Here is a 20,343-nt window from a genome sequence, read left to right on the forward strand (position 1 = left end):
CTGAAGTTAAACGTAAATCCACGTTATTAGGTATTAAAGAGATAACGGAATCCCCAGATATATACACACGGGAAAAAGATACTGCAGCGTTGCCTCTAATAATGGAGACATATTACCCAAAATTCCCAGCGCGGCAGAAAGTCCTCTATCTGCAGTGGGCAGAATGTGTGCATTGCGCATGTCCGGAAGTGGATTCCAAGCAGGGCGTGGTGACGTTGCATTCTGGGTGGGAGCTGCAGCAAACAAGCAGGACATTTCTGGAGCCGTTGCAGACAATGGCAGGTAAAACCCTTCTTCAGTGTTACCAGCTGTGGACAAGCTGGGCTTCCAATTTACAACAGTGTAATAGTGTTATTTTTTTGAATGTTATAAATTATTTTGGCTTCTTCTTCCTTAAAGCAACAGACTAATTTTTTGCATTATATTTTATTTCATTTGTTTCCAGATGCATAGAATTTACAGCACAGAAACAGGCCATTGGGCCCAACTGCCCTATGCTGGTGTTTATGATCCATACCAGCCTCCTCCCATTCTACTACATCTCACCCTCTCAGGATAACATTCTGTTCCTTTCTCCTTCATGTGTTTATCCAGCTTCCCCTTAAATACATGTAATTTGAGCCTGTCCCTTTTCTGAGTGTTCCTGTGCCACTCAGCACCCAGATCCCAGGGTGAGCAATTCCTGTCGTGGAATTCTCCCACATGTCTGTCCGGACCCATTCTCAAAGCAATTATTAGAGGAGTTTGTAAGAGAGCCAAATTGACCAGATTTCATTCTGTTTATAGTCAGCTCGTTTCGGTAGGAGAGAAGTGGTAAAATTATTCTGTGCTGTAGGATTAAGGAGGACAAAATTTGGCTCGAATTCCCAGTCCTGATTCTAGTGACTCTAACAGGAAGGTATGTACCAGCTGAATACGGGACCATGCTTGGACATGATGCCCTCCTGACAGTCAAGTCATCAGGGCAGGTGGTGGCGTAGTGGTAGTGTCACTGAATTAGTAATCCAGAGGCCCAGCTTAATGCCCTTGGACAATGATTCAAATCCCATCATGGCATCTGGTGGAAGTTAAATTCAAATAATTAATAAAAATCTGGAATGGGTAATGATGCCATGAAGCTATCATCGATTGTTGTAAAAACCCATTTGTTTTACAAATGTCCTTTAGGGAAGGAAATCTGATGTCCTTACCTGGTCTGACGTACATCTGACTGCAGACCCACAGCAATATGATTGACTAACTTCCCCCTGAAATAGTCTAGCCAGTCACTCAGTTGTGAAGGGCAATTGGGGATGGGCAACTTGCCAGCGATGCCCACATCCCATGAAAGAGTGCTCTTTAAAAATATATTCTAACAATACTCACATATGGATAATGACCGTTTAGGTGAGCAGCAGTGATAGAATGGTTACATTTATGGATCTTTTGAAATCTCCTCGCTTTAGATTCTCACCTCTCATATCTTAGCTGATTCTCATGGCCAGTGTTTTGAGTGTGTCCATTGTTGCCTTGAAATCTCGATAAGCTCTTGGTGATAAATCCAAGACAACAAAACCGGAAACCCTGATTGCTAATTATTTATAAGCTAATGGAATTTATCCTTTGCATCCATAGGATCTTCCCTGAGTTTTCACAAGCAGTAGTGAATCACATCAGAGCTCATGAAGTTTAAAATGTGAAGTCAATTCATTAAACAAGCAACAAATAGATTCCCTAATGTAAATACATAATTTTTAGACTATCATTTAACTCAAGCCAAAAAAAAGTTGACATCTAATACTAAGCTATCAGAGCAAATTAGTCTTTTGTGAAGATTCCAATCAGTTCCGATCTCTTCAGCTAATTCACGTATTGAGCAAATCAAACTGCTAGTATACCTGTTCACTGGTTCCTGTAATTTGTTTTCATGATTAACACTTAATTTCACAAGTAATTAATGGTCATACATTTAACTAAACAAATCAAGACCACATTGAGGTCTGTATTCGTTTTTTAAAAAATTGTGATTTCTCTCCTCAAGCCCTGCAGTTTGGTAGGTAAACAATTGAACCTGACCATGAATACTGACGGTCTATTGAATTTGGCTGAGACGTGGGTCACTTTAACCTCCTTGTCTATTGGGACTGGATTTAAAGTGACAGTCGTGAAGCTAAATATACATAAGCAAAATAATGCTGCATTTTAGTCATAGGAGCTGTGTTAGCGCCTTCAAGAAAGGAGGACAGACAATTGAAAGGGAAGTAAAGCCCTGTTTATCTCCACCAGCTCTGATCTGTTTTGGAAATCAGCATTTTGGAAGTATTCAGACTGTGATTTGATTTGTGCTGAGAACTCCTAAGCGAGGTGAAAAAGGAGCCAGGCTCCACTGTTAACAGTTAGTTGCACACTGTGTGGAAAATGAAATAGAAGGGGAATTAACCTGCACAGGGCAGTTTCAGTACTAAGGTATTAGAAGAATTTCCACCCGCCCCCCCCCCCCCCCCACCTTTACAGAGTAGTATTATGTCCAAAAGCATTTGATGCCATGTCAATAAATTGTTTCAAAAATATTAATCAGGGTGTTGCAGAGCGTACCACACAGCTTGTGTGTTACAGACCATTAAACATTACAGAATATAAGCCATATACATCAATACATTTGGGATGAATGATCATTTTAAGGTTTATTTATATAAACTACAGATTGTTTAATGTCCAAATTAGATTTTTTTGGTACAGTCTGAATATTTGTAGCGCTGTTGAGTCAGGATTTGCTGCTTTATATCAGGCATATTGTGCCTATTAACAGTGTTATACAGGGCACCTGTGTGGCTGAGTAAGTGAATTTTTTATTATATTTTTATTTTGGAATTTTTACCAGTGTTTGAGGATCAGCTGTCTTCAACTGCTTTATCAATGACCACCTTGTCATCAGCTGGTCAAAAATGGGGCTGTTTGCTGACGATTACAGTGTTCAGCTCCATTCACGCTTCCTCAGATAACGAAGCAGTCCATGTCCGATAGCCAGGTTTGGACTGGTAAGCGGCAAGTAACATTCGCACAATGCAAGCACCAGGCAATGACCATCTGCAACAAGTGAGAGCCTGTTTCTCCTTGACGTTCGATGGCATTACCATTGCCGAGTCTCCCACTACCAACATCCTGCAGGTGGGGGGAGTCATCGTTGACCAGTAACTCAACTGAACCAGCCGCTTAAATGCCGTGGTTCCTAGAGCATACCAGAGACTGGGTATTCTGTGACAAATGGCTCACCACCTGACTCCCCAAATGCTCTTCTCCTGGAGTTTTACAGCAGTACGAAGACTTTGCAGCATGGCAGGTGTCCTGGATTTTGGTATCAGTGAAGGACTGATCTTCGGTGAGGGTAGTAGGAGAACTTGGGGTGTGAAACATGGGGCTTGGTACCGTATCTGGAATGCAATGGATTTGTGGAGTGTGAGCTCTTCTCCCAACAGTTAAAATTTCAATGTTTACAAAGCACATGCTCACATCCTGTAAACATTTAAATGAATTCAAGGAAGGTTTAAAAATTGTTCAGGAGGACCACTTGAACATGTTCACAACTTGCTTTGACCATGGTGAAGAAGTACACCATGCTGGGTCAAACAGCCTTCTCTAGTGTGTCTTCCACCAACTTCCTCTGAAGCTCGCTTGGGTCCTGATTCTGTGAAATCTGTGCAAAGCAGAAACTGTCGGAGCAACGCGTGAGAGGTAGCATAAAGACACTCTGAATCAATGGTTTATTAGATATTCTTCATTTCCATTGCAATCGACACATTTAGCATTAACTGTGTGGATGCATTTCCCGTGGGTAAATTTTCTTCAACAGGGACATTCCTCATTCTGTGACTTTTGTAACAGGGCACTGCAGGGTGTATTATGTCTTATAGCCACTGATAACATCATGATTTAGTTGTGATTGTTCCCTTTGCTTATGTTGGGACTTTTTCTGCTTATGTCCAGCTTCTTTTAGTTCGATTGGACTATGTGTTTCTTATATTCATAGTGCGCTAAATGAGGCACTTGTGCTAATTCTCGTTTGATGACACAGGGGCAACCTAGTGTCTCTCTTACCCATCTAAATAGGACCACTCTGTACTAACTGATCTTGTCTCTTGTTTTGCTTCTTTCAGATGTCCTTAAAGGAGAGGGACTAAGAAATGCTGGTCAGTAATGTAGTGTATAGATTTCTCCAGTGTAGTTGATTTGGAGGTGTTGAATTTGAATGCATTCACCATTTTAATCGATTGGGAGTTATGATGTGGAACTGATATTAATCTGCTGTGTTGTAGGAGTGGCGGGAATCCTGATGGAGAATGTGCAGCAATCTGGCTCTGATTCTTGTTCTGCAGAGGCTGCCGAAGATGGGAGTGCTGCGCCCGTGTCCCAGCCCCGCAAGAAACCCCGGCACTACGGCCAAAAGCGTTTCATCTGCAGTGAGTGCGGGAAGAGCTTCAAGCAGTACTGCGACCTGAAGCGGCACGGACGGGTGCACACGGGCGAGCGGCCGTTCCGGTGCCCGCCCTGCGGCAAGCGGTTCAGCACCTCCTACAACCTGCTGATCCACCAGCTGGTCCACAGCGGCGAGAAGCAGTACAAGTGCCGGGTGTGCGGCAGGGAGTTTGTCCAGCTGCACCACCTGGTCACCCATCAGCGCACGCACACGGGGGAGAAGCCCTACCCGTGCCCAGTGTGTGGCAAGGCCTTCCGCCAGTCCTCCACCATGCTGGTGCACCAGCGCATCCATGCCGAGGAGAGGCCCTACCGCTGCCCTGAATGCACCAAGAGCTTCAAGACATCGTCCAACCTGTCCAAGCACAAGCGCATCCATGGCGGCGAGCGGCGTTTTGCCTGCGAGGTGTGTGGCCGGCGCTTCCTCCACTCCCACCACCTGGCCACACACCGCCGCACGCACGTCGGCGAGCAGCCGGCTACCTGCCCACTCTGCGGCCAGTGGTTCGGCAACCCAGACCAGCTACAGGCGCACAGGCGGGTCCACGCTGGCGAGCCGCCGTTCAGCTGCGAGACATGCGGCAGGGGCTTCAACCAGCGCTCGACGCTGGTGCGGCACCGGCGCACACACACAGGGGAGAGGCCGTACGCCTGCCCGATTTGTGCCAAGGCCTTCCGGCAGACCTCCACCATGCAGGTGCATTACCGCACACATTTTGACGACCGGCCCTACTGCTGCCTGCAATGCGGCAAGGGCTTCAAGAGCGCGTCCAATCTAATCGGCCACCACCGTGTCCATCGGAGGTAGAACACTCAACGTCTGCGGCCACAAGACAGAGACTGGAGCCATCCCACCCACCCCACACAGCATCTGCATTGGACAAGACTGTCGTCATTAGCTGCAAGCATCAAGTGACTTTAAGCCAGGGGAGATTTTTAAGTTAACAGATAGTAATTCACACAGTCAGGGCATTCTTGTGAAGCATTGCAGTGACAGAAATGATGCATTTTGATTTAGTGGCTATCTCTTTAAAACTCAAGTCATTGTGCTTTGGGAAATTTAACAGCCAGCTAAAGGTCTTGGATCAAGCCTATCTTGATACAGCCGTGTGAAGTTTCCCCACTAACAGGCTTGAGATGAAGTTTTAATGCACAATTTTCAAATACATACAAACTTTGTGATCTGATGCAATTGTAATTGAGTGTCTAGTTTTCAAAATCTGTGAAGTCCTGATCACCTTTTCCCAGGATATGCAAAAGGTTCTTCTCTGCTCAAAATAGAGTTCGCTGATGGAACATTCCATGAGAAAGACTGCGGGGATTCAGAGAAGCAAAGAGAACATGGGTTGATATTCCTGAAAGTGAAGAGAAACACTGTATTTAAAAATCATTTGCAAAGGATTAATTTAGCTGATAGGGTTACAGTCTTTTGTTATTTTGTCGATTTAGATTAAATGTGTTATTGTCGATGTATAACTTCACTATTAGATTATGCTGTTTATTTGTGTAATAATTTCACTTTGTATTTTGAACTTATAAGCATGATCTCTTGTGATGCTGTATTGCTTTTGAAAACTGAAGTATGATCATATGGTGCCATAAGATAATCCAGTACCTAAAAACTTACCGATCAGGGTTAGCTGTTCAGCTGCATGTTAGCAAAGGCTTACTGGGATCTCAGACATGGAAGAACACTCATGGTTGGAACTTGAGTGTGAGTGATCAAAGATATGTGAACCAAATTAATGTATGGAAAAAACCTAAAACATAAATCCTAAAAACATAATTACTGTGTTTTTTTTTTTGCAAACTTGCTGTTTTGTGGACCGAACCCTCTGATGCTGAGCCAATTCTAGTGTTGCCCAAACTGGAGTCAAGTTTTCTCAACACAAATCAGGGATTGATTCTGCGGCTTTTCTTGGCTGGGATTTATCAAGTCTTGCAGGACCCATTTAGGGGAAGTGCTGTCCATTCTGAATCCCTATGAAGACTATTTTACTACAGCAGAGTAAGTGTTGACATGATGTAACATGGAGACTGCTCCTCCTCGCACCAGATGTTTCTCGTGTTTTATGTTGAAGGAGGTTGAGCACCTAGCCCAGTGTTGGAGAGCATGTGGTATGTGAAGGAGCATGAAAGGGGCCAGAATGAGACAGGCAGCATGTTGCTGCTCCAGAACACTGCAGCAAAACATCTTGCAACATGGATTTCAAGCCTGTGGAGACACACTTCTTTCCTGCCTGTCTAAAAACAAATGATCTGTCATATGGTTGTGGTTGTTTTGTGCTTATCAAGATTGATCATATATAGCACCAAGCACTTGCAGGTCAGGTATAGCACAGTTAAAATGCAGAGTAAAGCTCCCTATACCAAAGCTCCATACAGTATACTTCAACTCCAGGCCTAGAGGAGCATTTTTCCTGTTTCCCATACCATCCATCCTTTCCCATGCCAACTATCCTTAGATTTGAGTGGCATTGCCAATTAGTTCCAAGTTAAGTTAGTTTTGTACTGTAGGTCGATGTCCATTAGAAGCTGGCTTGATGACTGCTCGAACTCAATTTGGCCAGCAGAGCGGAGACTTTCATTCCATTGGTATGGTCTGGATTTGAGTCCACATCCCAGAGTTGAAAGGGTCACTTTCCAACTCAGTCCATCACCCAGTCACTCCTGCATATTGCTGTCTTACTGGGGAAGTTCCATAAAAAAGTTTATTACTGAGGCCTGTGTATAATCAACCTGTGGGTATAAAATGAAAATTCCATCACTATTTAAAGGCAAAATCACTCTTCCATCTCAATAAGTGAATGAAGATCTTTAGATAAAGTGACTGGAAATTTCCTTTACTCTTTACAAAGACACGCCTACTCTCATTTGGCTGTGACTACGCTGAACGCAATTTCTGTGTAGTGGAATTAGAATTTCCCATGAAAAGCCACAGAACTGATTGACTTTCTATAATGCAGCTATTTTCTGTATGTGTTGAATATTCCTGTTGAACATTTGCATTAACTTTCCATTTTTTTGGATGTGGGTAGAATAGTATCAACTGGTGCTAAATTACTGTAAAACTTCTGTACTGAGTAACATTTGGAAACCATAAACGCCTCTGTGTAAATTTTCAGTATTATAGATAATATTTCCCATAATTTAAGTGGGCAATAGATTATGTACCAAATGTTCATCATGATTATCTATTTAAGCCAATATTTAATTACTAGTGTATGTCACAATATTGCTCACAGTAAGTCAGAGAATACCCTGTTTTGTCATAGCAGCATTTCACCATGTTTAAGGTTACAACGCAGTGCTGCTTCCTTGGTATTGCTTAGGGATTTGTATAGATTGGGCTGCTGGATGGGGTGGGGGTCGGGGGTGGATGGTGTGCAAGGTCAGTGCTCAGTTGGGTAAAGTGGGTGCTTTAACAAAGCTTGCTCCTATTTTACATAGAAAGGTACCCTTGCTTTTCCTGATCTATATTAATGACCTAGACCTTGGTGTACAGGGCACAATTTCAAAGTTTGCAGATGATATGAAACTTGGAAGCATTGTAAACTGTGAAGAGGATAGTATAGAACTTCAAAAGGACATAGACAAGTTGGTGGAATGGGTGGCAGATGAAGTTCAGTGCAGAGAAATGTGAAGTGATTCATTTTGGTAGGAAGAACATGGAGAAACAATGTAGAATAAAGGGAGTGCAGGAGCAGAGGGACCTGGGTGTATATGTGCATAAGTCATTGAAGGTGTCGGGACAGGTTGAGAGAGCGGTTAATAAAGCATGCAGTATCCCGGGCTTTATTAAAAGGGGCATAAAGTACAAGAGCAAGGAAGTTATATTGAACTTGTATAAAACACGAGTTCAGCCTCAGCTGGAGTATTGCATCTAGTTCTGGGTGCTGCATTTGAGGAAAGGCGTGAGGGCAGTGGAGAGAGTACAGAAACGATTCACGAGAATGGTTCCAGGGATGAGGAATTTCAGTTATGAAGATAGATTGGAGAAGTTAGGACTGTTTTCCTTGGAGAAGAGAGGGCTGAGAGGTGATTTGATAGAGGTATTCAAAATCGTGAGGGGTCTGAACAGAGTAGATAGAGAGAAACTGTTCCCACTCGTGAAAGGATCGAGAATGAGATGGCACAGATTTAAAGTATTTGTTAAGAGAAGCAAAAGTGACATGAGGAAAAACTTTTTCATATAGCGAATGGTTAAGGTCTGGAATGCGCTGCCTGAGAATGTGGCAGGAGAAGAAAATTAGACAGTTAAGTGAAAAGGAAGAATGTGCAGGGTTGTGGGGAGAAGGCCAGGGAATGGAATTGAGGGAGTTGCACTTTCAGAGAGCCGGTGCAGACATGATGGGCCGAAGGGCCGCCTTCTGCGCTGTAACAATTCTGTGATTTAATGAGCCTCGCACCATATGTGGCATTCTGCACATTGAGTGCTGACTACCTGCTAATGCACTGTGTTTGCTTCTGATGTGCTTCACTGCTCCGGGTGCCATTCAGTGCTCATCAGCCCCAGAGAGACAGGCAAGTTGCAAAAGTCAGAAGGAGGCGAGGGATCATTTGCCCGAGGGTGACAACTTGCAGTTGGCCCTATGCTGTCTTTATTCTATGAAGAAACATTTTCCCTGCTTTTGCAGTCGTTCTGATTTCTGCAGTCTGATTAATCATCTTAAACCAGAAGTGCACACAATTTATTTGGGGATTGTAATTGAAATCGAAGCGTTCTTTTTTTCTCGTAAAATAACCCAGGGTGGCACAGACACTTCATTTTCTAATGTAAACTAGCATATATCTTACATACATTTTTCTCATTCTTACGCACATACCCCTTGAGGTTTTTGAATTACTGAGAAATACGAGCCGAGATCACTTATTACAAGAAGGCTAATATTTATCATGATTACAATCAGATTATCATTCAGGGTGCCAGTTTTAATATCGACTGAAATATTACTTGCAAAATACCAGCTACTGAAATTGATCATCAAAGCCAGCATAGACCACAATAGCTCTATGTTCTCGTAAGATGTATTCGGAAGGTTATTTACCCCTTCTTACCTCGACCATTGGGAAAGACCCGATAATTGAACTGGTTCCTAAACAATTCGAGGGGTTTGCCTCCATTTGGAAGTTCATCCATGTCCTCGTGGCTCTTGGTGTGAAATAGTTGTATTTGACATCATTCCAAAGTTATTTCTTTCTACTTTGAATCTGGTCCCTTGTCCTGCCCCTGTATTCAGTGATCCGTCAGAAGCAGTACAATGTTGATTTATGGAAGAGCCCTCCACTTATTAGTGAAACTAAGCAGAATTCTGAGTGGAAATATGCGCTTTGATAACATTTCAATCAGTTCTTCCCTATCCACCTCATGTTTAATTGGGCCAGAAAATATCTCAATGCAGACATGCACTCTGCCAGTTCTCAATGACTACTGCAGATTTGACCCGAACTGTCATCTCCCCATTACAGGACAGTGCTTACTGCTCTCACGCCCCCAAAAACAAATACAGCTGAGTAATTGGAGAGATAGGATATCACCGTTTTACTTAACTTTAAATGAACAGTAGGGGGGAAAAAAACAACTATTTGGACCAAGAGAACTTATTAAAGAGACTAGTGCTAAGGCTCCTTCAACAATACCTTCCAAACCCCAACTACCTAGAAGGACGAGGGCAACAGATGCATGGGAACACCACCACCTGCAAATTCCCCTCCAAGCCACACACCATCCTGACTTGGAAATATATCTGCCATTCCTTCACTGTTACTGGATCAAAATCCTGGAACTCCTCCCTAACAACACAGTGGGTGTACCTACCCAACACAGACTGCAGCAGTTGAAAAAAGGTGTTCTTATACTCAGGTTTTTGCCTGGCTAAGTGAAATAGGTTGACCTCTCCCAACCTCAGGTACCTTATTAGGAATATAGGAGTAAGAGTAGGCCATTCAGCCCATCGAGCTTGCTCTGCCATTCAATTAGATCATGGCTGATCATCTACCTCAACACCACTTTTCCGCGCTATCCCCATATCCCTTGATGTCATTAGTCTCCAGATATCGATTTCTGTCTTGAACATGCTCAATGATTGAGCTTCCACAGCCCTCTGGGGTAGAGAATTCCAAAGATTCAACACCCTCTGAGTGAAGAAATTCTTCCTCATTTCAGTCTTAAATGGCCTACCCTTTATTGAGATTATGTCACCTGGTTCCAGACTCACCAGCCAGGGGAAACATCCTGTCTACATCCACCCTGTCACGCCTAGTAAGAAGTTTGTAAGTTTCAATGAGATCATCTCTCATTCTTTAAAACTAGAGAATACAGGCCCAGTTTCTGCAATCTCTCATCAGAAGATAATCCCGCCATCCCAGGGATTAGTCTGGTGAACCTCCGTTGCACTCCCTCTATGACAAGTATATCCTTCATTAGATAAGGAGACCAAAACTGTCACAATACTCCTGATGCAATCTCACCAAGGCTCTATACAATTGCTGCAAGACGTCTTTACTCCTGTACTCAAAACCCCTTGCGATGAAGGCCGACAAACCATTTGCCTTCCTTATTGACTGTTACACCTGCATGCTAGCTTTTAGTGACTCCTGAACACGGTCACTTTGGACATTTCCCAACCTCTCACCATTTAAGAAATATCCTGTCTTTGTTTTTTCTACCAAAGTGGATCACTTCACATTTATTCACATTATAGTCCAAGCCATGTTCTTGGCCATTTACCTCATCTGTCCACGACTGCTTGTAGCCTCCTTGCATCTTCCTTACAACTTACATTCCCATCTAGTTTTGCAGCATCAGCAAATTTGGAAATATTACATTTGGTCCCCACATCCAAATCATTTATATAGAATGTGAACAGCTGTGGCCCTAGCACTGATCCTTGCGGCACCCCACTAACAATAGCCTGCCACCAAGAATGACCCACTTATTTCTACACTCTGTTTTCTGTTAACCAATTCTCAATCCATACCAGTGTATTACCACCAATCCCGCGTACTCTAATTTTGTTTACTAACCTGTGTGGGACCTTATCAAAAGCCTTCTGAAAATCTAAATACACCACATCCACTGTTTCTCATTTATCTATGCTGCAAGTAACATCCTCAAAACTCCAAGAGGTTTGTCAAACATGATTTCCCTTTCATAAATCCATGTTGACTGTGCCCAACTTTACCATTGTCTAGTTATCACATCCTTTATTATAGATTCTAACATTTTCCCTACTACTGACATCAAACTAACAGGTCTGTAGTTCTCCATTCTCCCTCTCCCTCCCTTCTTAAATAGTGGGGTTACATTTGCTACTTTCCAGTCTGCAGGAACCTTTCCAGACTCTAAAGAATTTTGAAAGATAACCACCAATGCATCCACTGTCTCTACAGCCACCTCCTTCAACACTCTGGGATGTAGCAGATTTATCAACCTTCAATCCAGTTAACTTTTCAAGAACTACCTCTTTACTAATTTCTTTCAGTTCCTCATTTTCATAATTCCCTTGTTTGCCTCGTATTTCTGGGAAATTTTCTGTATCTTCTTCCATGAAGACAGACACAAAGTAATTGTTTAGTTTCTCTGTCATTTCCCTGTTCTCCACTCTAATTCTCTGTCTCTACCTGTAATGGGCTCACATTTGTCCTTGCTAATCTTTTCCTTTTCACATACCTAAAGAAGCTTTTACAGTCCGCCTTTATGTTTCTCACTAGCTTGCATTCATATTCCCTTTTCCCTTTCTTTTTCAGTTTCTTGGTCATCCTTTGCTGGATTCTAAATTGCTCCCAATCCTTCGGTTTACCACTTTTTTTGGCATCCTTATAAGTCACTTCCTTTGATCTAATGCAATCTTTAACTTTTTTGTTAGCCATGGTTGATTCACCTTTCTTATTGGGTGTTTCTGCCTTAGAGGAATATATATCTGTTGTAGACCATGTAATAGCTCTTTAAATACTAGCTATTGTCTGCTTCACAGTCAAATCTTCAAAGTATTTCCCAATCCACCATACCCAACTTGCCCTCCTTCCTCATGGTTTCTTTTGTTCAGATTTAAGACCCTAGCTTCAGAATGAACTATGTCACATTCAAACTCAATGTGAAGTTCCATCATGCAGTCACAATTTTCCAAGATTATTAATTAGCTCTTTCTCATTAGATAATACTAAATCTAAAATAGCCCAATCCTTGCTTAGTTCTTCAACATACTGCCCCAGAAACCCATCTCATACACACTCCAGGAATTCATTCTCCACTGCATTACTGCCGATTAGGTTTACCCAGTCTATGTGTAAATTGAAGCTGCCCATTATTACTGTATTACCCACATTACATGCATCTCTAATTTCTTGATTTACACTATGCCCAACATTACCATTACTGTTTGGTGGCCTCTCAACCACTTCCACCAACGTTTGCTGCCCCTTGCAGTTTCTTAGCTACACCCAAATGGATTCTACATCTTGATCCTTCGATCTAAGATCCTTTCTCACTAATGTACTGATCTCGTCCCTTATTAACAGCACTACCCCACCTACCCCATACCCATCTCTTGTTCCTTTTTGCCTAACCTTCCTAAATGATGAATATGCTTGGATATTCATTTCCCAATATTGATCACCCTGTAGCCAAGTCTCTGTAATGGCAACTAAATTATGGCTAACACAACAAAATATTTATATATTTAAGGGGCTTAATGTCGACACCTAAAAAAAAAAAAATTAACAGTGGGCCCAACACCTGCATAGTTTGGACACAGGCCTCCCCACTGTCACATACAAACTAGGAGCAGGAGTAGGCCATTCGGCCCCTCAAGCCTGCTCTGCCACTCTCTAAGATCATGGCTGATCTGTTTGTAGACTCAGCTCCACTTTCCTGCCAACCCCCAATACCCTTTGACTCCCTTGTTTGTCAAGAATCTGTCCACCTCTGCCTTTAAAACATTAAATTGGTATACGTCATGCCAATGTATGTCAATTTCTACTTCAAATAGTGCAACGTGCAAGATGAATTCTTTAATGCCCCTCTTTCTGTTGAATCTAGTTTCAGTTAGCTAGGCTGTGGTGACTTGGCTAATGTTCAGAATTTCCTGACTATCAGAATTTCAGAAACCGCTGTAGTTCTCAGACTACCAGACACAAAAAGAACACACTTACTCACTGTTACCTTTGGTGGTTATTACAATGGTTAAAGTTTGGTTTCTGAGATCAAGTGCATTACGTTTGCAGTATTACTGAGCTTACTGAGCCTTACACTTGAACCTACCTCGTTTTCCCACGGTGCTACCTAGACATTTCTGGACCTGGCACCCCCTTGCTTCCCCCACATTCAGAACAAGGAGCGCAAAGTAACACTGAATGGAATGAGAAGTCTAGAACTGCCTTTTTGTAACACTGTACGGTTATTTGTTTAATAATCGACACACTGCAGTTTGAGAGATATTTAACAGATTTTTTTATTTCTTAAAAAACATTTTTATATTACAGAAATATAGTGCAATTGACAAACAGGATACAGTCTCTACTGGGAAATTATAGACAGCTATTTTTTTTCTCTTAAATATCTCATTATCTCAGTGTTAACACAGCTGGCATTCACTGGCTTCTTGGTAAATTAAAAATGCTCTGCTTACCAAAGTAAAATCACAAAGCCTATGAAAAGCCCAGAATTCCTTTTCTGTAATATCATTGTCATTTAACATTTTATATTACATTACACATCCAAAGCATTCTTAAAACATCACAGTAATAAATTATATACAGTATATATCATTGTACATCTTACAAGCATCTTAGAACCACTAATGCTGGCTGAGGTTTTGATTGCACTGTGATTAAATGAGGATGGGGAGGGTGAGCGTTTCACGAGAGAGGAAGAACAAAGGCAGTTCCAACACCAATCACTGCAGCCTTCACTAACTCTACTTACTCATCCCTTTGTTGTCTTTCAATCCAAACTCAACTTTTGCTGTCCACTTTTCAGTCAAATCTCAACCCATTTTTAATGTCCTCGACTCCTTACAAGCCCTTTCTTTACTTGTTGCTATTTATTCTTTATCTTTCTATTTCTGCATGCGGAAATACTGAAGCAAAGTATGAAATAATTCTGCAATTCCCATATCGAGTATAGCCTCACCATGCTGAGTGCCCCATCGTCTCTCCTTTTTTAGCTGTAATTTTCAGCCTAACCTGATTACTCATTCTAAGAGCTACAAACCTTGATTCAGGCCGTTTTTCCTCCCTGAAATGTTTCTAGACTGTACTGTGCTTTTCTGACATTTCAGTATTTCCCAATAAATTTTATCCTCCAATTTATCAAGGCTCAGCCCTCTCTTCCCCAATCAATTTGTTTTGATTCTCTGTTTTTTCCGCCTCTAGTGTAATGTTAAAGCAAAGGAGGTCATAATCACAAATCCCTCATTTTTCTGTCACCTTTATGCTGTTCATTGCCTAGAACCACATTCAGTGCTGCATCTTTCCTTATAGGACTTGTAACATACTGCCATATAACAGCTGAAGTAAAGCCTACCATGACAGCGCTGTAATACATGTAGCACTTTATAGCCAATGAAGTACTTTTAAGTGTAGCTACTGTTGTAATGTAGGAAATGCGGCAGCTAATTTGCACACAGCAAGCTCCCACAAACGGCAATGTGATAATGACCAGATAATCTGTTTTTGTGATGTTGATTGAGGGATAAACATTGGCCAGGACACTGGGGAGAACTTCCCAGTTCTTCGAGATAGTGGCCTGGAATCTTTTACATCCACCCGAGTGAATGGGGCCTCTGTTTAACATCATTGATGAGAGAGGATGAGACTGTGTCTTCAGGAGGGAGGGAAATGATGAAAAAGATATTTAAAAAAAAAGTTTTATATTAGTGAGCCTAAGAGCTGAGTCAATAAATTCTCCACGATAAAAAAAAACTAGAGAAAATTATAATTAACCGTGTCTTCCTTACGAGATCCTAAACCAAACAAATGTTCACTTGAATGGTAATTATACAAATTGGTAGTTGGACCTACTAAAACATCAGCCTAAAGTATTCTTTCATTATGAAACGGGCAAATGGAAAACGGTGATTGTCTCCTTACTGGGAGAAGTGGCAAAACTGCAGAAATTAGAAAAAACACAATGTTTGCGATTGGTTTAAGCGTCCGACCACCAGAACTGAGGAACTTCAGGATTTGTTTGTTTACATTACCTAGTATGTAAACTTCACAGTTTGGTCTATGAAATGGCCTCCATAGAAGAACCTTGTGGATAGGAATGCTTGACAATTAATGGCTGAAAGCAAGAAACTATAGGCACTTATTCTAAAAGACTATCTCCATTAATGTAATGAACCAAAAATGCCATTGAATGTTTTATACGGCCATAAGCCAGTACCGCACCCAGGTTTATATAAACAAGGCACAACCAGAAGCAGCTACTTGATATAATCCCATTTAAAAGCACACCACTGCGTGAGCTGGTAATGGAGTGAGGTAGGAATAAGTGGAAACAGTACTTTCACAACAGGAAATTTGACTAGAGTAGGAATTCAGAGGTGAGCAGGAGTAAGAAGAAAGACTTGCATTTTTATAGTGGCCTTCACAAGGTCAGGTTGTTGCAATATGGGAAGTGTGGCTGCCAATTTGTGCATATTAAAGTCCCACACACACAAATGCAGTAATGACCATGCAATCTGTTTTAGTGATGTTGGTTTAGGGATAAATGTTGGCCAAGACATCAATGTCCTTGTTGAGACCTCCCCTGCTCTTAAATTAGTGCCATGGCATCTTTTACATCCACCCGAGAGGACAGACAGGACCTCCACTTAACCTCTCATCTGAAAGAGTAGTTCAGAATATTGCAGGTTTTCTTGTGTATTTTACCCTCTTTAACCGAACTTTAGTCTTAAATTTGTGCAACTGATAGTGAATTGGCAGCTAGTTAGTGAACATTAGTTACTAGCTAGATGTGAACCATCTGTGTAGTTGGGCAGACTGAGTGCTGAAAATTGGTTTGTGACCTAATCTGTCGGGACTATAAAAAGAGAGGTAGTATCAGGGAACCGTGAGTTCAAGTAAAGATTGCACTACAGATAGAGTGATTAAGAAAACAGTAAAGAGTATTTTACATCTTCCATCGGAGACTGCTGATGGTTTGTTATACTCTAAAATGAGGAATGGTGGACTAGGTTTACCAAAGTTAGAACTACAAATCCCTGCAGCTATTATTAAAAAGTGGTCGAAGATGGAGCTATGGACGGATCCAGCGATAAAAGCCTCGTTTTCGTTTTGTGGGATTAATTTAAGAGATAAAATTAATCTCGAGTGAACTGAAAGTATTGAAAGAAGTATTAGGAATGGATGGAAAAAGGATCGACTCCATGGAGAGGGATGATTCCAATGCATTAATGGAAATTAACGAGATGGATGGCCAGGAGGATGCGAGCGAGGAGAGGACGAAATATCGAGATCCTTATATAAAATGGAGAGATGCTGAATTCTGGAGATGGTCCCGATTACATTTTCAAGGAGTGGGAATTTCCTACTTTTATGACGACCCATTATCGAACAAATGATTACAATTCAACACAATGAAACAATCTGCATTTCTAAAAGCCCTCCAATTAAGGACCAATACATTTCCAACGCGTTATTTCCTATCTTTGGGTAGGGAGAACTACAATAAGAACTGTCGGAGATGCGAGGTTCCTAATGAGACGCTGCCACATATACTGGGGAGTTGTATGTCGATGCAGAGATACAGGATACATCGACATAATAAGATCGTGGATTTGTTGAAGGATAAAGTGGCAAAGGAGGGCTGGAAGGTATATGTGGAACCACACTTCTGAGATGATGAGGGAAGACTATGGAAACCTGACCTTATATTTACGAAAGGTCAGGATGTTGCAGTGGTTGATGTAACAATAAGGTTCGAGGACAATAATAGATCTTTAGAGAACGCTTGGGACGAAAAAACAATGAAGTATAAACACCTAGAGACAAGAATTGCGGATTTTACTAAAAGTTTCTATGGATTTGTAATTGGAGCCCGGGGGAAATGGCTTGTAGCCAACAATACCTTGTTGACTTTTTTACGAATTTAGAATTTTAAGACCTTTGCCAGCCAGGTTTCACGTCTGACAATTGGACTATCGTTGGACATTTTAAAGGACTTTCTTGGATTTTAAAATTTTAAATGTTATATTTTAATGTGTACTGTTAAAATTGTGATAGTATAATTTAATAATTTTAAGGTTTACAGTTTTAATAATAAAGTTTATGTTTTAAATAGTAGAGGAGGAGAGGCAGGGTAAGACTAATCAGAGCGGCGGTATAAACCCAGTAATATTACGAACGATTATAGTCTCAATTTTGGGATTACGTGATTATGACTTCTTCATTCCCCTTTTTCCCGTTACACTAATGATGACATCGAGGCCGGACTTGGAATTGTGGACGTCCCACTTAAAAAGACGAAATGTACAGATTTTGATCAATCTGTCTTAATGCTGTTTATCAGAGACTTTTACAACAGGAATTTGGATAGAGTGAAAATTTAAAGCAGAGGGACAGGATGAGCAGAGTAGTTTAATTCAAATTTAAGCAAAGGTTAGAAACGTAATTATAACATTGCCATTAATACGTGTGGTTCTTACAGGAGTGGCAGTTTCAAGCAGCAGATATTACCCGTAAACCTTTTGTTTAATCGCTGACTTGAATATTACAGCAGTCTTTTCATTAAACTCAGCCAGATGACAAATATACTAGTTGAGTTTCTTGTCCAGATAAATGTTGCAAAGCTAAATACAAACTAAACTCTCCAGCAAATATTGGAGCTGTTAAAGCCTAAATGCGATCCAATAAAATTTCACACGAAAAACCTGCAAAACAGATTTGTTTCAAAAAAAAAATGTAAACATTAACGGTTCTGAATCCAACTAAAGCTATGGGATAAGCATTTTTCAGGTCACTGTGTAATGTTGGAAATGTTTGTGAAGATTTCCTCTGTTCACTATTTCTAGCCAAATTGTAAGCCTATTATTAAAACAGTTATCAGAGAAAACCTTTACTGACTGGTACACAACAGTTTCTTCACTAAACATAAATTGATAGAGGAATTCTTACTCCTATAATCGTCTAGTCTAAGATGCAATAAATACATAGCAATTGTTACCCTGTGTTCATACAAGGCATTTTAATGAAAAAAATGTAGTGTGAAAATTTCCCCAGAGCGGTATGTTTTTGCAGTTTTCATAACTTATTTGCATGAAAAACTGCATCAGTTGGGATGGACCACTATATAAATCCACTGTCTTCCTATTTTCCTATCCTTCCATTACAGATTTAATCTGGTTTTACTTTCTACAGTATTAACTTAATTAGATGTGTTTTGCTCGGGTACTTGTTATGTGTGCTGCAATATATTATAGGCTCCGCAACATATTCCATAGAGCTTTACAGCATGAAAACAGGTCACATCGTGACTGTGCTGGCTCTTTACTAGAAGAATCCCAAATGAATCCCACTGCCCTGCTCTCTCCTCATAGTGTTGCATCCAACTTCCCTGCATATCAGAGTTATAGTACAGTCAGCTGGAATTTCAAGCTTGCACAACATTGCACAAAGCAAGACATCCTGTAACACATCCGCTGAATCTCTACAATATACTGCAGTTTTTATAGAAAAGCTCCCAGAAGCAGTGAAGATGTCAGTCTCAGTGATCATCTGTCCAAACTACAGTTTATATGACCTTTCCTCCAGTTATTTAGTTTAAAACATTTGACTGCGTTTTCTTGGCTTCTAGTTCATTTTCCCTGAGAGTTTCACATTACTGCATTTTTGTGATTTTTTTGTTGTTGCATTCAGCATGTTGCCCCAGGAATTGGAACACCTTCCCATCTTAACCACCTTGCATTGGCATGGAGCACTCCCCAACAAGTGTAACCAAGGAAACGTCCCTTTAATCTACCCAACAATATGCTTCAGACCCAACCTTGGAGAGCAGCATCCCCACTGAACATTTTTCCATTTACCATACTATGCCTTAATTTATTCGCAGCTAGTGCTGAATTAGGGGCAGTGTTATGCTCTAAACCTATACGGACAGGAACCAAACTTATTTTGCATAGAATCCTTATAAGCCCTAGCCATTCTCATCATTACTGCAGCCCGTTTTCAAACTCAGAGCCTAAGGCTAAAAGCTTGGTGTGTTAGCCCACTGCCGCACCCAGCACTCTTTCATATTTTGCCCTTTCCTCACTGTGTGTGTTTCTTTGTCATTGTGTTCCTGATTTCCAAGATGTTGATAGCCGTCAGGGTTGGTGCATGAGGATTAGCATTCTGAGAAGAATTCTCCCAGCACCCACCCCCAGGCTTCCACTAAGCTATCTAATATTGAACAAGCTTATTTCTTATTGATGCGTCGATTATGAATGAAGACATTTGTCCAACTAATTTTGAGAAGTAAACTGTTATTCAATAATGGCTGGAGGTGTAAATATTTTGTTTCAAGATTTAAGGAGAATACTGATCTGATGGTAGGTGCAGCCCCTTAACTTTAGACAGCACAAACAACAGGACAAAACACAAGTTTACAGCATCGCCCTAGCTTCTACCATTCACACCTATTCACACATCTTGCACTCAAATTCCAACATCGGACTAAAACATAGAGGCGCCTACATTGAAAACCTGAAGCCTTCGCTCAGGTTTCTCAAGTGGTTGAACGGCTCTTGTACTTGCAGTGGTGTGCCAGAGGGATGGAGGTAGCGCTGTCCCAGGAGGACCACAGACCTCTTTGTAAATTCAGGGAAAAGTAGTGACAGACCTGTGGCGATAACCACGAGCCAGTGCATCACGCACCCCCCCCCCCCCCCCCGCTGACTAAAAGAGGAGCAA

General features: G+C 41.4%; 1 protein-coding gene across 2 annotated transcripts; it reads left to right on the forward strand.

The window, feature by feature from the left end:
- The first annotated feature begins 229 nt into the window (after positions 1-229).
- Positions 230-6,238, forward strand: LOC137352148 (zinc finger protein ZFP2-like). Of its 2 annotated transcripts, XM_068017305.1 has the most exons (4): positions 230-282; positions 446-898; positions 4,134-4,166; positions 4,293-6,238. In XM_068017305.1, exon 4 carries the CDS (start codon positions 4,310-4,312, stop codon positions 5,258-5,260), a length of 951 nt encoding a protein of 316 aa, XP_067873406.1. In that variant the 5' UTR covers positions 230-282; positions 446-898; positions 4,134-4,166; positions 4,293-4,309; the 3' UTR covers positions 5,261-6,238. The 2 variants fall into 2 exon arrangements, with proteins under 2 accessions (XP_067873406.1, XP_067873405.1); XM_068017304.1 differs by lacking the exon at positions 446-898 and having other exon boundaries at positions 236-282.
- The last annotated feature ends 14,105 nt before the right edge of the window (positions 6,239-20,343 follow it).

This window comes from Heterodontus francisci, chromosome 37, assembly GCF_036365525.1.
Source record: "Heterodontus francisci isolate sHetFra1 chromosome 37, sHetFra1.hap1, whole genome shotgun sequence".
Taxonomy (NCBI): domain Eukaryota; kingdom Metazoa; phylum Chordata; class Chondrichthyes; order Heterodontiformes; family Heterodontidae; genus Heterodontus; species Heterodontus francisci.